This window comes from Zonotrichia albicollis, chromosome 17, assembly GCF_047830755.1.
Source record: "Zonotrichia albicollis isolate bZonAlb1 chromosome 17, bZonAlb1.hap1, whole genome shotgun sequence".
Lineage (NCBI taxonomy): Eukaryota > Metazoa > Chordata > Aves > Passeriformes > Passerellidae > Zonotrichia > Zonotrichia albicollis.
The window spans coordinates 8,996,463-9,013,872 of record NC_133835.1 but is presented as its reverse complement, the minus strand read 5'-3'; the positions used below and the strand labels follow the sequence as shown (position 1 = coordinate 9,013,872).

The 17,410-nt window shown below is 41.0% G+C and overlaps 1 protein-coding gene across 8 annotated transcripts in view; it reads right to left on the bottom strand.

Moving 5' to 3' along the window:
* The window catches only part of RTEL1 (regulator of telomere elongation helicase 1), a 44,288-nt gene that overhangs the window by 6,832 nt on the left and 20,046 nt on the right, over positions 1-17,410 (bottom strand). For 7 of the 8 annotated variants that reach the window (XM_026796013.2, XM_074553532.1, XM_074553533.1 and 4 more), the window contains exons 21-33: positions 16,715-16,792; positions 15,945-16,022; positions 14,618-14,761; positions 13,750-13,865; positions 12,137-12,260; positions 10,808-10,961; positions 9,120-9,274; positions 7,064-7,159; positions 5,775-5,982; positions 4,444-4,581; positions 3,643-3,759; positions 1,711-1,953; positions 143-313 (exon numbers count right to left, since the gene is read on the bottom strand). In XM_026796013.2, the coding sequence (XP_026651814.2) occupies positions 143-313; positions 1,711-1,953; positions 3,643-3,759; positions 4,444-4,581; positions 5,775-5,982; positions 7,064-7,159; positions 9,120-9,274; positions 10,808-10,961; positions 12,137-12,260; positions 13,750-13,865; positions 14,618-14,761; positions 15,945-16,022; positions 16,715-16,792 (1,822 nt within the window). The remainder of the gene's footprint in view (positions 1-142; positions 314-1,710; positions 1,954-3,642; positions 3,760-4,443; positions 4,582-5,774; positions 5,983-7,063; positions 7,160-9,119; positions 9,275-10,807; positions 10,962-12,136; positions 12,261-13,749; positions 13,866-14,617; positions 14,762-15,944; positions 16,023-16,714; positions 16,793-17,410) is intronic. The other variant, XM_074553531.1, reaches the window with a different exon arrangement.

Genomic DNA, 17,410 nt, shown 5'->3' with positions numbered 1-17,410 from the left:
AGGCAGGGGGTGGAACTGGATGAGGTTTAAGGTCTTTTCCAACTCAAGCCAGTCTGTGATTCCATGATTGTGAGGCTGTTGAGCCTTACCCATCATAATAATAAATAAGATTCTAAACTTGTGACAACTGCTCAGTCCCTACCTTGTACGTGGCTGATTCCTTTTGTGCAGCTCTCCACGCTCTGCGGTTTCCCTTCACTTTCCTCCAACTGCTGCAATTGCTTCTCTCCATCACCACAGACCATTCCAGTCAAACCCTTGCACAGCTCTCTGAACTGCTCCTTGTGGTGAGGACGCACAAACATATAAAACCCTGGCCAAAAGAAAATACAGACAAGTGCATAGGAAAATCAGTGCCTGACCATGGAAAACTCCTTGCTTTGGAGGGCAGAAATTCTTTGGAAGCTGAATAATATCAGTCAGATTCCTCGGAGTATATTCAGCTTGGTGAAACACTTGATGCTTTTGTGATTTTTATAATTACGGGGCTTTCCTTGCCAGAAGGCAGATGAGTATTTAGTACTGAAAATAATCCCAATTTGTCTTGAAATTCTTCCACTCTGTACAGCTCAGAATAAACACCCACTCCAGCACTTCACCTGAGAAGTGATCTAAGAACACAATATATCCAGAGAGACTCTCAGGAAGGAAATTTCTTGCTACTGTTTGGTTGACAAGGATTCACAACACACGTACAGAAATTCTAAAAAACCCCGATTATGACTGACGGCCAAAGATAATTCTACCACAAGGGCTTCTGAGGTCAAAACATTTGTTCACTAGAGACAGTGACTCTGAAAGAGTGCTCAGGGGGAGGTTATGACTCACACTGATAATTTTCTTCCACTCTCCACTTTGCCAAGACTAATCTAACTTCACAGTTACCTAACACACCAGGATAAGGGTATTCTCTCACAACTTGCAGACTATGGTACCTGTTCAAGGCCAGTGGAATATTTATTGTTAGCTGCTAAAGATAACAAACAAAATTCCACCAGCATTTCCCAGCAGACACTGAATGCATCATTTCCAGCAGAAGAGTCACCTCAGACACTTGGGAGAAGGTGGAACTGAGGTGTCTCATTCAAGATATCACCATTGAGGCAGTCAGGATCAGCATATAATGCCTCTTCTTCTTCCAAACAATTAGCTCCAATTTCAAATTTTAAAAACCTGTAGCTCCCTAAACTCTTCCATCACTAAACCCATGAAAGGAAAATAAAACAAACCACTTCTGACAAAATAAATTACACCACAATTCCAGAAATATTTTCAGCTGAAGCTCTGTAGAATAGTAAATCAAAAGCCTAACTGCTTATCCTGAAACCTGGAAGTGATCTAAGAACTTAGCACCAGTACAGCAATCACTGGTCATGGGAATAGAATTAGGTCAGTTCAATAGTCAGCATTGTCCTTTCTAAAGAGCAATTGTAGTAATTGAGGAGACAAAACAGGTGAGATGAAGGTTAGGACTGGAATTACTGAGGTGTTGTGTTAAGTTTTTAATGGACAATTTCTACCTGAGCAGACAGAGATAACATTTCATAACCTTGACATGTTCTGCTCTCTGAATGGCATTCACTGAACCCACTGCTCCAGCTGCTCTGCTGATCTGGGTAGCTAAACCAAAAGGTGAGACCTCACATGAGGCCACAGCACCCACACTTTCCTTTCAAATAAATAAGAGTGATTTTTAAAAAAACCCCTTACTTTGTAGGAGATGAAAGTCCTGTGGCCTCTCGGTGGTGAGGGCTGCTATCACCGACACCATGGCATCGTAGTTATCTGTCTTCTTGTAAGCCAGCAGAGCCTCATAGAACTGGCTGTAGCTGCTTTTGTCCAAAGCCCTCTGCACATCACTGAGATAGGCAGTCCTGAGGGCCTGGTGATGCTCTCTCCTGGAGCCTGGAGCCATTTCAGCCTCTTTCCTTGGAGCTGCACTGGCATTCTGCCCTGGGAGACAAAGAACGCGTGAGCAAGGCTTGAGGAACAAACAGATCACTCCATCACACCCACTTCTCACATTTGCAGGGAATTCCTGAACTATTTCAAAGTGGTGAAGCCAACCCCACCTGCCCAGCACGGCCACACCTGCTCCTGGAAATGGCAGCAGAGCAAAATTATGCTGGGAATCACTTTTAGCATCTTCTGGAGCTCCTTGATTGTTTTAAATGGAGAAATGTGTCAGAAGGTCACTAGGGAATGAGGGTAAACAGGTGGGTAAACCAACTCTGCTGGTCTGAAATAGGTAATTTTAAAGTTCAGATTTCTCACTCCTCAATAATAAAGGCAGACAAGGGGTGGGGTGTGTGTTTCCTAACAGGAAAACTATGTCCAAAAATATTATCTGACCTGAAACAACACTCAAGAGAGCACAAGAGCCAGGTAGGAGGTCTGCAAAAGATAGAAGCAGCTTGGAACATTCTGCTAAATGCCAAGTGAACTTTATCTACAATATAATTCTCTGATTTCTGGTATGTTTTAGAGAAAAAAGTTCTGGTTTGCATATCACAGGCATGCAAATATGGATGAAGGATATGGTAAGAAATTTATTTAAATTAACCTGCCATATATTTTGGTATCTGGATCTTTAAAAGTCCTTTATTGGATAATAAAGATAATTAGGTTTCAAAACACAGGCTTCATTCAATTTGGTGGAAGTGAAAAAATTGGGTGTGCATTTTATAAGCAGTATTTATTGCACATCCTAGAGCTTGCTTATATTTCCAGAGAAGCATTCTCTTCTTAAGGAGGCATAGAAATAACATATCCATTTACTCCTATTATTTTCTCAATTACTTTTTGTGGAAACAAGTTTCTGTGAAACCATTCTAATTATTTCAGTACAAGAAAATTACTAAAGATTCTGCTTTATTCAAATATCCTCAAAATAGAAAAGAAAATGGAAAAACAAATAAAAAGAAACAGTATAGCTTCACACATTAGAAGTATTTAAAGACTTCCAGGAAACTGGCTTGTTTTTTAAAGAAAGGATTAGCATTTGACTATTCTTTGTCCTCTACAGAAAGACTTCTAAGCTGTCCAATGATCCTACTCATTTCCTTGTGAGAAACACAAAAAATTCCCAGCTGTTCTCAGGAAAACCCATAATTAAATAAATGAGCCCGCGAGCTTGAAGGTAAATACTGGACAGAGTGAGATTAGAGGGATGCACACAGAGATTACACTTAGTACTCTCTGTTTCTGCAGAAAAAGCCAGGCTGTCCACAGAGGGAGTGTACACATTACACCAAAAACAAAATGAGACAGTTTCTACATACCTGAATTCACACTGACGTAATCTTAACTCACACTCCTTACACGGCTCCCTTTCATGGACCCTGGACAAACAGGAAGCCCAGCAGACCTGTGCTCAACCCCCACTTTTCCCAGCTCAGCCTCTAGTACAAGTGTCTGGCTTCAGCTGGTTTCTTTCACATGCAACTTGATTTAATTTATTGACTTTTGTGTTTTGTTTTGCACAATCCTTGCTGAAAATTCTGAATTATCATCCCTCCCACCTACGGAGGGGGAGCCACTGTGCTAGGCAAGCATAAAGAACGTTGGTTTGCCCCAGGAGAACTTCCAGTCAATGATGAAATAAAACACAATAGACTGGATTTTATTAAACATGGAGGGTACCTGCACTATTCAGTCCTGTTGTCAAGTGGGATCCTCCTTGGTTCAGGTGGAGCCCAGGGTTCAGTTGAGCACAGGAGGCCTTGGAGAATGTACTTTTCTGCTGGCTCTGTTTTTCTTCTGTTAAACAAAACCAGTCCATTAACAGTGAATTAAGGGAAGAATGAATGTGGAATGGTGCATTTCAATGTAAGCCCTCCTGTGCTGAAAACACTTGAGCAACCCACAGAAGCTGTGGCTGCCCCATCCCTGGCAGTGCCCAAGGCCAGGTTGGATGGGGCTTGGAGCAACCTGGGATAGTGGAAGGTGTCCTTGCCCATGGCAGGGGGTGGAAATGGATGAGTTTTAAAGTCCCTTTCAACCCAAACCAGGCTGGGATTGCACATAGATTTATTTCTCTGATGATGAGCTAACGCCCCATTTTTTCAGAATTTTACTGCTCCAGGATTTCATAGATTTGACAAGTTCTGTGAGGACACAATCACCCTCTATTCACAACTCTGCTGGCACTATGTGGGCAGCAAAGAAGTCACACACAAGGTTGTTTAATTCCCCAGAGTAAATTATTTTAGCAGATCAGTAAAATCCACTTTTGAAACAAAATTACATCGCTATCAACTCTGCAGTAACCAATGCTCAGGCATCTGCACAGCTCAAGGGAAGGCAAGAGGATCATGGAGAGCAGAGACTTAGCTCAGTATTGATTAAATTGAACTTCCTTGCATTTCCACATCTCACATCCTGCTCTATGACTGGGTGAACAAGGATATTTCTTCAAATGCTAGAACTGAACCAAGCTCTCACCCATTCTCTTGGCCAGGATCTCCCTCTCCTCCCGTGGGAGGCTGTGCTCAGGTTTGTAGCCACAGCCCAATCCAGTCAGATTGCAGCATGCTTCATCAAACTGCTTTTTATGCTGGGGTCGAACAAACTGGTAAAAATCTTGCATCAGAGAGAGGGAAAAGAGGAGAAAAAAAGAAAGGGAAAAAAAAAAATCAATCCACAACAGGCAATAAATGCTACTGAAAGCTACAAGAGCGGAACTTCAAGGTTAGATAAAAAAGTGCAACTAAATAAATTAAAATATAAATGCTTTCATCTAATATTTATACAATAAGCACACTTACAAATTACACAAAGGTCAGCTATCATGCAAACATTGAGCAATATATTATCTCTATCAGTAGGTAAAACCTCATTTTTTCAAGGTAAATATAAAGTAACTCACCTCTCAGTGAAACAGCCCTTGAGGTGCCTCAGAAACCATGAGATCCAAGTAACTGCTAGATACTTTAAATAACTGATGAACTGTTAACTTTACATCCTATGTTGTTACTTATTCACCACAAAATGCTGGCCAGCCAGAACCCTAACCATTAAAACAACTTTAGGTTTCAGGTGCCTGACAGTTTCCAAAACTAGATTTAGACCTTGATTTGATGATCAAATATTTTCTTATTTTTGTAGATCATAGCAAATTGGGAAACCAAGTGACTGAGTTTCCCATTCTTTAACTTTAGAATTTCCCTGAAACTATAAATAAATGCATAACTATGCATTTATTATTTCAGTCCATGAAAAAGTCACAGAAAAATCTATGCTTTTGTTCACAAGCTGAGAGGGAAAGGAAAAATTACACAGAAAATAGAAGAAATCTTGGTGGGAATTCAGTTCCTATCAGTACAATTGTTCAAAGGCAATAAAAAAACCTGCCAATGCAGTAAGTATCCACGTTTGCCCAGATCCTTTGTTTTATACTCACAATTATCTAACAGAAAATTTCTCTGTATTCTATTTACTGCTTTAGCACCGAACTCTTACGAAGGCATCTCTCCAACTCACACAATCACACTCTTGATCTCCAAACTACCAGGAATAAGTCACTGTAATTTTAGACAAGACTTAAAATAACACAAACTTCCACGGAATATGATTTCTTCAAGTCCAGATATGAGCTAACACATGATGATCAGATTGATGAAAATCTTCTGTTTTATCTGGGAATATAAGGTGATGAATCATCTTAATTGAGTTGTACTTCACATCTAAAACATTTCTGAAGTACTCAAGCCTGTTTAAAAGATAAAAGTCACGTCTACAAATACACCAGGGATGCACAAACACTCCGAAAGTACCTCGCAGCAAGACGTGCTTCTTTTCATCCTCTACAAAGAGGGAGCTCATCTGGGACAGCATGGCATGGAAGTCATCTGTCTTCTTATACTGCTGCAGAGCCTTGGAGAAGAGCTCATAGTTCTGCTGGCTCAGGGTGTCCTTCACTGTGGCGATGTAAAGCGTGGCCCGCGCCTTCTTGGGCTCCGCCGGCTCCGCTCTGCGCTCCTGCTGCAAGGCAGGAAACGCCCCTCATTAGGCAAAAGCAGCACGTGAGGGGTTAATTTTAGGTGGAGCAATTTAGTTGACAATGCCAACAGCACACAGGATAATGAAAGGAATTATAGAACAGCTGTGGTTGGAAAAGTCCTCTGAAGTCATCCAGTCCAATGGCCCAGCAAGCAGCACCACTGCATTAAACCATGGCAGTCACCCCCATAATTCATCTTGCCCAGTGCTAAAACAGATAACTTCAAGAAAAATTCCTAGAGAAGGCAGCCAAGTATCATTGCACAATTCTATTCTTAGGACAAGGGTTAACAAAATGACATCTATTCCAAAGCTGGAGGCTGAGCTGACTCATCATGACATCAGATAGCAACAAACTCCAAACACAACCTTTTGCAGGAACCTGTTCTCTTCCTTCTATCTTCTCTTGGGTATTACCGGCTTTGGGATCAATTTCATTTGCCAGGTGCTTGGCAGATTGTCAGACAGGGAATATCCAGTCAGGACAGCACCTTGGACAACTACTGGCACTCACATCACCCAGGGAATTCTCCTGAATTTATTGTGACTTAAGCAATTAGCTGCATAATGAGTTAACTGGGTTTGGAGACAGGTCAAAACATTAATGCACAGCTGCAGAGCTAACACACAACCATGACCCACCTCATGGGGGTAATATGTGATCCCTTACCCCAAACTGGTCAGTTCAACCATTTGAGGCTCTACCAGAGCAGCTGGACTTGCTCATCATTGTAGGTCCCTGCCAACTGAACTATTCCATTTTAATCAAAAAGAGTGAAACCATCAACACCACCCTAGTCAAATTGTTCACAACACAGTCAGTGTCAGAAAACAATTCTTTTCACCTACCACCCTATGTGGATCTGTGCTTGATTTGGTCTGGGATGTCTGGATTTGGGAAAGAGCACAACAAATAGCTTTCAGATATGCACAGATAAATATTTACATTTTGGAGAAAAAACACTTGTTCTAGCATCACGTATCTGTCTGCCTGGAAATTTCCAATTCAAATTAAAGCAATCTATAAATCAAAGGGATGGCACAGACACAGGGAAACACATACTGTATTGCTGACTAGCTTTATTTTCTTCCTTCCTCCTTTCTGCTCATCTGTTAATCTCTTCTCATACTGAAGAGAAAGCGTGGACAGACGATGTGCCTGTGAAGATGAAAAGAAAATAAGTAAGGTACAAAATACTTTTCAGAGTTGTTGCCCATTTAATTTAGCTATTTCCAGCAGTAAAACCTGGTAACCCAGTTTGTGATACCATTCAAGGAAGTGGAACAAGTCAACCTAAATTATTTTAACAGAGCCTGGGCACGTACTTGTTTCTAGAGGGTAGAAATTTACTGGACAACTCACTGAGACCAAACTAGAAGAAATTAAAGACAAAGTTGGTCTTGAGGGTGCAAATTCCTGGCTAAGTAAAGCTGGACTCACAGCAGACTGTTACAGGACAGCCTGAGAGTGTACACAGACTGTGTGTAACCAGTGTTCACACTCCCCTTCACTTTCCTGCCTGGAATTCTCTTTACATAAGGGAGTGAAGAATTGGAATATAAGCAGCAAGTCAAATATTTATGATACATACAGTAAATCAGAAAAATTATCAAAACCATCCTTTTAGTCCCGTGCTGTGTAAAGGCAGAACATTGAAAAGCATGATTCAGCAGAAATAAGGCTTCCTAGACATGAGCTGTAACTCACAAAGAAATCTGATTACGGGGAACTGTTATTACTTAAATGGATTGAGAAATTATTATTTGTATTGTGAATTTTTGAGACGGCAAAGCAAATTCTTTCAGAATGAGAGCAGCTAAACTTTCATTATTTAGGGATCAAGAGTGCAGTGTAATCTTGATTAAAGGAAAAATGATAACACAGACACTATGCTGAATGGTGAAGACAGGAAATGACACCAACCCCATCCTCAGTGCAAATCCAATGCTCAGTGCTGGACTCAGAGTGAAAGCTGGCTGCCTGAGAGCCACTGCCTGTCTCAGAACTACACTCACCAGACTGCTGGGATCAGGTCATCAATTTGGAAGCAGCACAGGGTGACCCCAGAGCTCTCCACAAGCCTCAGACAAGCAGCAACGCCAAATGCACAAATAGGCCAAATACACAAATGGAAGTGGACCTGAGCAACTATCAAGCTATTGGGTTTATCAGCTTACCTAACTCCAGGAAATGCTGAGCTCTGCCAAAAGCACTGCAGCTGTATTAAGAATATTCTGTATCTGAGTTACCAAAGTCCCTGGAAATGTGCCAGGCTTTCCAAAGAATAGGTTTTGGTGTCAATGTCATGGCTACCCAATGGGTGACAGAGCCCATTTCCCGCTTGGCTGCACACAAGTTAAATATTTGCTGCCCTTTGTACATTCCCTCTGATCTGTACGTGTCTCCATTCATGTCCTTGGGCCTACTCAGATATTCCCCAGACACTCCTACATTTACACATTTTACCTCAGGCATTCTTTCCCTGAGGAAAGTACTTAAGAATGCTGCAATAGGCATTGCTAAATGGGTCTGCAAGCCAACAGTAAAATACTGCAGCCAAATAAAGGCAGTAACCTCTCCAACTACTGCAAACAGGGATTTTGGGAAAGTAAGAACACATCTTAATCACTGATGTATCAAAAATACCAATCCAAGAGGAAAGAAAATTAACAGTACAGAAGCAGCTTTATTGATCTTGTGATAGAGGATTTTTGATTCAGATAAAATATTCCACAAGTCAGCAACATTCTTTCTCTGGGGAAAATCCCTTTTTGAATTCAATATCTAGTCTCATACCAAGTGTTGACACAGAGTCCACCCAGGACAAATAGTGTATTTACAAATCCCTTCTCTGAGAGCTCCTTGCTCCTCAGAAAGTCTGGTTAACTTCCAGGAATCTCTGGTCAGCAGCCTTGGAGCACAGAACAAGCACATACCTGTCAATCATCTGCTTCAAAGTGGCAAGGAAACCCTTTGATTAATTATGAGAACTTGCAGTTACTGGTGCTGATTACAGTGAGCTTTTCTCGACAGAGGATTGAGCTGGTTCTCTGGATGCCAAAACCATTTTGCTTTAGAGCCTGCAATTTTTACTTACAAGGAAGTATTTTGCCATTACCTTTTCCTCTCCCTGCAAATCAGTTTCCTCCTCTGCATCTTCACTGCTCTTCTCACTGCGCTCCAAGGCATCCAGGAGCCCAACACATTTTCTTCGGGGTGAGACAAACTCTTGCTCATATTCCACACACAGGCTGGGTGCTCCATCTCCATTTACTGCCATCACAGCACAACACAGGAGACAAATTCACACTCCACATGCTCTCCTGCATTTTCTTTAATTTAGTGATAGCTCCCCATCTTACAAAGCAACCCACAATATGTGTTGGTGAATTAAATAATCTTCCACCTCTTGCAAAATTGCATTATATAATTTAGTAAGAAGACTGCTTTTATACATCATTTCCAAAATTGCTCAAGCATTTGTTACCACAATCTGGCAGACTGCTGTCAAACTTTTCCTCAAGTCACTTAACCCAAAAATGGTGTAGGATCAATGGGAAAAAGTCTTACTGCAGCAGCTGTGTTCAATTATTTTAGATTTATGGATTTTCCCAAAACTGAGTTCCAGAGTTTTTAAGAGATTTTGGTACAAATCATGATTTATTACTTTTAAACAGAGCAAGTTTTTTAAAGCTGACAATTCTTATAGTATCAATACCCATAAGACAGTTACCAAAGTCCCAAATTACATATTCTCACTAATCAGAATCCAGGTTTCAAATATAAGAATTTTGTCAAATTAGTCTCAGCTTGCTATTTCTGTAAGGCATTACCTACAAAATGTATTTCCACTACTTTGTGGAATTACTCCAGCAGTCAGTTACTGAGGAAAGCCACTATCTTGATAAGAATGGGAGTATATTATAATCAGTATGACTACAGGGGAGTTTGACGTTACAGCTGATGCAATGCAACTGAAAATCTCTATTAAACAGGAAATGCAGCTTCCTCCCTTCACCTCCAGTCCCACATTCCAGCCCATCCTTTGAGATGGGTCTGGCAGTCAAGTGTATGAAAGGTAAATAAACTGGTTCAGCACAGCTCAGCTGCTCACTCTGCAACTGCACAAAAGATGGACTCAAATCAATAAAGGAGCAAAAAGTGCACAGTTGGAAACTGAGAGGGGAAAAAAGTGGCGGCCAAAGTAAACCCTTTTAACAATAACCAGCAATCACACTGGCTGTTACCAGGCTTTAAAGGCAATGTGAACTTGCCCTCACTCATAACTGATTAGGAACCACAGCTTTAAACAAACTTCACTGTTCTATTCCAAACCAGCAAGTAGTCTAGGGTGCTGAAAGAATATCTGACATGAGAAATGCTTTATTCTTTAGCATTCTACCCACAAAACTTTAAAGATTGTTTTGTTCCCATGTTCTTTTTGTTTTCTTAGATTACTGAGTAAGAGTAATCTATACAACAGGATGGAATGAGGACATAGGGAAGCCAGTTCTAGGCAGAAAGAGACTTCCAGGTCTTATTTTCCAAACTATCTGGTACTCCACTAAAAACCCCTCCTCATCTGTGGGACAGTTTTGCCAGCCCCATCTGCCTCTTTTCTCTGCAATTTCCTCTGCAATTGCAACTATTTTCCTCCATTTTCTAATGGTTAACTGTGTCCCTTCTGACCAGATTTTTACATCAGTCTTTGAGCTCTCCTTGCTTTCTCTCCCATTTCAGTTTCTAATATCTTGATCCTCGTCAGCCTAAAACAAAAAGGTGCATCTGTGAGGACCCAAACATTACCTTTCCTTTTCCTCTTCAAACTTGGAACATGGTCATCCAGATTTTTAGCTTTTTGCAGGGAGAGGACCTGCTCAGATGAAGTAGATGGTGCTGCATTGCTTTCACTTAGGGAACCAGCATGTCCAGGAGGGCACTGAGGCAGGGGTGGGGGCATCTGCAAACAGTTTACAAAGTGTTACAATAGGCAAAGACCAGTTTGCCACTCCAGCTGTGACCAAAAATCTCAGCAACCATCCAAAGACATCTCCTTTTCCCCAAATAATCTTTGGTAGCAAGACTTACACACTGGGTTTATGGGCTTTTGAAAAAAAGGATCAAACACCTCCCAGGTGACACAGCTGAAGTGCAGTAAGTGCACTCTAAGTGACCAGGTACCAGAAAAAGGATCAGGACCTGCTAAAGAAAATCAGTTCCTAATGCTATGCCTGCAAAACCAGCTCCTTCTGACAAAGCACATCGGGCTGTGGTTTTGATTTACCATGAAACTGTCACTCATAATCAGAAAAGATCATTAAGTCCTGCAGCATCATTCATATGTAACTAATCAGCCTGAACAACTATTTTAGCCTTGTAGTTGGCTAAAGCATCTTCCAGGAAGCCATTCAAGTCTGCAAATAAAATTTTTAAGTGCTTATTTTAATCTTAACCTCTGTTTTGGAAACAAAGAATTTCCCATTCTGGCTTCCAGCCCATTTCTTGCTATGACTTTCTCCAGTGAATTAGGAAGCCTTTTTACAATATTACTTTTTAAATCAAGGAACTATTACAGACAACATCAGCTTCCTAATGCTAATAGAGAAGCTGTTTTAGTAAAGATGACCCAGTGTTGAACTGCAATAACAACTGATGGTTTTTATTACTCTTTATTACTAGTCAGCTTCAATTTAAATTTTGGAGTATGATCCTTCCACACACATAACCCCTCCCTGAGACAGAAAGCCTCTGGATGCCAATATCAGTTCCAGGATTTGCATACCAGCCAATAAATACATGTTTGTTTAGGAGGAGCTGGAAGAGGAAGTTATTTTTGTGATGTAACCTAATGAATTGCCCAGCATAAGAACAACATCCTGTCCCAGATCACTCATGGAGAAAGATGAGGCATACCTCCTTCCAGTAAATCTTCCAGTGTTTAGAAGTGACAAGTGACCCCGTGCTGGGCAGGCTTGTGAGGAGCAGAGAGCTGGACTCAGTGATCCTTAAGCATCCCTTCCAATTTGAGATCACCTGTTATTCTCTCACATCTCCCACCTAGCTTAGCATTCCCAGTTTCCAACACTATTCAGGAAGGTGGTTGTTCATTTTGTGGGGTTTTTAAAAGACACTTACAGTTTCTTGAGCAACACGGAAGAAGAGGGAGACGCTTCTGACCGCGTGCCCGAAGTTGTCATAAACGTTCACGTAGGGTCGGACCCACGAGGGCAGTTTGCCCCTGACATCACAAGTTGTGAACCTGGGCAGGATGGGAAAACCTGAGAATTATTTGCCAGATTGGGCTAAATTAATTAAAAGAACCCTAGATCACTATCTGTCTTAGGCTGCAATGCAAGATGGGGCTGGGAGTGTGTATTCTATTGCCATCTGCTAGAACCAGGTGGGGCAGTTTTCTGTTAAAGCCTAGTGGAGCAGTTTTCTTTTTCTCTTCCACCCCTCCTCCCTCCAGGGAGATATCTTTTGTTAATGGGCTATTGAGTCTCATTTCATGACTGATAAAATTCCATCATCCCATTGGGAGATGCTCCGCCCAGGAGGAGGAGCCAAGCATTCCTACCAGGATATAATCTGAGATTTGGAACACCAGAGCAGCCTTTTCCCACTGGATTCCCAGAGGAAGTCCAGGCCCATCTGCACCACCACTGGACCTTCAAAGGAAAACTCTACCCTTCTGCAAGGGTGAGTGCTCTACCAGAACCATATCTGTCACTGCACGAGGGCTGCAGCCACCATTTATTTAATGGGACTGCTGCCAGCACCCTGACCCACAGGGTGCCAGGTTGCATTCTGATTCTGTTAGTGTTGTTTTGTATTACTGCATTTTTATTTTCCTAATAAAGAACTGGTTTTTCTACTCCCATATCTTTGCCTGAGAGCCCCTTAATTTCAAAATTATAATAATTTGGAGGGAGAGGATTTACATTTTCCATTTCAAGGGAGGCTCTTGCCTTCCTTAGCAGACACCTGTCTGTTCAAACCAAGACACTATCCAAAAGGACAAGAGAGGAGCACCAACACAAAGTCATAACAGTGCAGTAAATATAATGGGGTGATGCTTTCACTCAGGAGAAAGGGCTTTGCTGATTCCATGTACTACCAATTAAACTCCTGTTGTCTACAATATAAATAGCATAAAAGAAACGGATATTAATGCAGTATAATGTTAATATAGGATTATATAGGACTATAAATAGTATTGTTTCAGTAATATAATCTGTCCTCAATTCCATTCTTCTTCTCTCAAAACACAGCAGTGCTGATGACTGCCATCTCAAATGAAAGATGGAGAAAATCCAAGACCATAAATTGTTGTCACATAATTTCCCATGGTATTACAAACACAAATTCGAAAAATTGGTTTATTTTCCATTAAAATCATTAATCTCCTTCTGCAGCTCCAAGACTACATGGATGGGGAGCAGAAGATAACAATCCAGTTAGTTTTATGAAGTAGTGCAATATTTATATAAATTAATTTTATTATTATGAACAGTAGCCTTTTCCAAACAGCAACATCAGCACATTTATATTCAAAATACCAGCACCTATGTTGGAATATAAAGCTGTTGATGTTATTGATGCCCCAAACCTGGAAGTGCTCAAGGCCAGGTAGGACAGGGCTTGGAGTGGTGGAAGGTGTCTCTGCCCTTGGCAGGGGGTTGGAATGAGATGAGTTTTAAGTTCCTTCCAACCCCACATATTCAGGGATTTGGTGAGCCAGGGCTTACCTGTGGTCACACAGGAAGATGGCCCCATAGTCCTGGCGGTGCCTGATGACCCGGCCAATGGCCTGGTTGACAGCCCGGGACGCTTGCTGACTGTACCACTCACGCCCAGACAGATACTGCAAGAGGTAGGAGGAAGAATTAACATTGTTCACCATGTTAAATGTATTCTCTGCGCTGTACAGCCATTATTTTTTACCTAAAGAAATAAAAAGTGAAGCACAGATGTTGGATAATATCAACCAGATGTACTGACTGTCTCAAAGAGCTGAGGAAAACCAAAGACAGGTGGACTCAAAAGTCACACCTGATTTCCAGAGCACAGAAAATTCAAGTAGCAATGTCCAAGCTGGAGAGGCTATTTCCTGTATGGTGCACTCAGAGCCCTGGCAGTACAACAGACTCTCCATATTCTTTAAGACTGTAGATCAGACTAAATTGTCACGTCATTCATTCTCGTGCCTGAAGCAATAGAGCACCAAACCCAAACAGCCTGACACACACCACCACACTTCCAAAACAATCATTCCCAAAACAGCCAGCAGAGGCCATTCTTCCTGCCCACCCACTCTCTGGATGTAAAACATCCCTCAGAATGAGAGATGGATAACAAACATACAAAGATTTTGTAAACTTTAATTACAACCCTTATTAGGGCCTATATTTAAGACTGTTCCAGAACATGGAACCTTCAACACTGTTTAGAAAAGATGGCTGGATTTGTGACAAATTCCCAAGCTGTTTGAATTTCTGATTTTCATGGTCCCACGAGACTGAGAGGATATGGAAAGCCAGAACCCACTGGGACAAGAGAGAGAACCAATGACAAGAACATGCAAACAGCCAAGAGTGAGAAGCTGCCCAGTCTTACCTGTCCACCTGCACCACTTTTTCTCATCTCATCCAGGAATTGCATCTTCAAAATGACTCTGGGCTCCATACGAGGGGGAAATGGAAGCCCAGTAATGATGACTCCTCGTCCATTTATGTCTGCAAAGTCCAAGCCTTCACTGGCCTGCAAGGACAGAGTTTTCCATCCTCAATAGAGTTTGCAGTGACATTTCAGAGCAATTCAGCAGTTATTGGCCCTTTTTCTCCATTCAATTAACTCCCTGGTCTTGTGTAGTTAATCAATAGCATGAATGAATAATTTCAACTAGATTTTTTTTTCTTTTATTACCAGGAGTTTAAACTTGACTTTTTCCTCTGCCAAAGAACAGCTCAGCAAACCTTGTTCATAGCTGTCCTGTTCCTGGATAATATCAGCTGTATTGAGAACATGTCAACACCTTTGTTTAAACCTTTCACACCCTGGGAGTTGTTGACAAGACATAACAACATAGCAAATCTTCTCTGACAGTAAAAATTAACAGAATCACTTCAAAGCAATAACATAAAGCCACCAGGTTCACCAGACCATAGTGCCATGCCCAGCAGCTGTGCTGTTGACATTCCATCAAGTATCTGTCACTCATGTGTCCTACACATGCTCACTGTGCTGGCAAATCACTTTGTGAAATGAATAAAGTTGAACAGACTGAAAAAAAAAATCAAGGAAAAAAAAAGCTGTTTTCTTTTTCAGCTGAATCAATTATCCAAATCTCAGCAACAATACTTGAGAGAGCCACATCTTTTCTTCACTTCAACAGCCTCTTTGGAGACTGGGACCAAAGCTGCAAAAGAAGTTGTAACTTCTTCTGGTATACAGTAAACAGCAGCAAAAAGGCTCAAAGAGTAATTTCACCAGTATTTCCACTGATAAACATAAGTCAATTTACCAGCACTGGAAGATGCAAAGGAAAGGCCATCAAATGCACAGAACAGGAAGTTAATAAAGCAAGTGTTTTAAGGCTAAGCATTATGTTTGGTTTGCAACAGTGTTGTTTTAACTTGTTTCATTACAGTTCTCCAGAACAGCTGCTCTCATCTAATGGGTTATGTTTTCAGTGAGCAGCCTACATGAAATGCAATTATGATGCTCATCCACTTCAGAGAAATCAAATGTGTCCCTCCAATAAAAACAAGAGTGAATCACACAGAAATGTGACCTAATTTTGAAAAAGCTTCAGAGCACTTGTTTTTTCCCCGTATATAATTACAGTCGAATAATAAGAAAGGTACTTAAATCCAAAAGGAAGTTTTTTTCTTATCAATTATATAATATGACCTCAGATGAAACAAACTCTCAGTTACATTACCTTGCCCCGACACACTGCCAAAAAAGCAGCTCCATTGGACTTAGGACAGGCAACTTTATCATAGTAGGCATCAATAACCTAAAATACAAACAAGTTTAAGAGGAAGAATGGTATTATCCTGTACTAAGATCTTTGTACACTAAGATCTAAACTGTGATTAATTTGGCATAGTATAACTGTCTTTACTTTTAACTAATTGCAAGTGTGAGAAGCCATTTTCTCAGTAAAATCCTCATATCACTGTGAAATCCAGAAAACATCTGGGTAAGCACAAAAAAATTCAGGTACTTCTGATAAGATGGACCATCCTGGGTTTCTGCAGATTGTTAAGTAAAATAGACACAACAGGAAAGCAATTATAAACATTAATTATTCCAAGAAACAAACAGAATGGCTATAAATAAATAGGATGACACTGTACAATTGTTAAACATCCAAAGCAGGATGAGCTGGGAGGAAAAGTCCTGCAGAACATTCACAAATGCTGTCTACTGAAGTGACAGCTTTCCACCAGCTCGATTACTCAGCACTTGTGTGTGTTGGCTGCTTTACGTCACCAGATTTAAATGAAGACTGAACCCTGCATGGCCAGACAAGAGAGGAAAGGAAGGATGCACAGCAAAACTACACTTCAAAGTATTAGTCAGAGTTTTACTTTCACTCTAGGCCAAAACTTGGGGTGTTTCATACCCAAACACACTTTAGAAAAGGTCATTAAACATAAAAACAATTTCTGAAAATGATGAAAGTATGTAATGGAAATAATCGACCTCTGAAAAGCTTCCTTTGTTCCTGGGTTCCACAAACATCGGCTTCACTTCTTCTATTCTTTTGGCGAAATCATGCTCCTGTTGGAAAGAGAAGGAGCAGATCAGAAATGCCAAGTGAGCTCACTCCACAAGAACAGAAACACTTCTTCACCACAGCCTGCTCCTCTCCTGCCAAACACTGGGAGAGATGGGAGCAGAAACGTGCAACCCCCTGAGAGCATTATCAGTGATTCCTTGCAGTTGGAGCACCTCAGGCATCAGGCAGATGGGAGAGTTGCTGCACCCACCTCCCAGTCCCACTCCACAGCATGGAACCTCTGCCCCTGCCTTTTCAAGCAGCATTTAAACCAAAACTGTTCTGGCAAATCTCACCAGGGACATTCAACTCATGAGCACAGAAGTACCAGAAGTTACAGCTGCAATGGTTGCAAATTAAAAATAAAGAAGAAATGCTCATATTGGACTTTTTTCCTCCTTTTTTCAGAGAAAGGTCTAGTGAACTAAATAAAATGTGACATCAGATGGAATAATATATTAAGATTCTTTTAAGTTTGGTTTCTACAGCACTGCACTTCAGTATATTGTGATCAAAATAAAAGAAGCCTTACCTGAGATTTTGCCTTCCAGATTTTATAATTTACTTACTAACAAAAAATTTTTCATAGAATCCCAGAACATTTTGGGTTGGAAGGGACC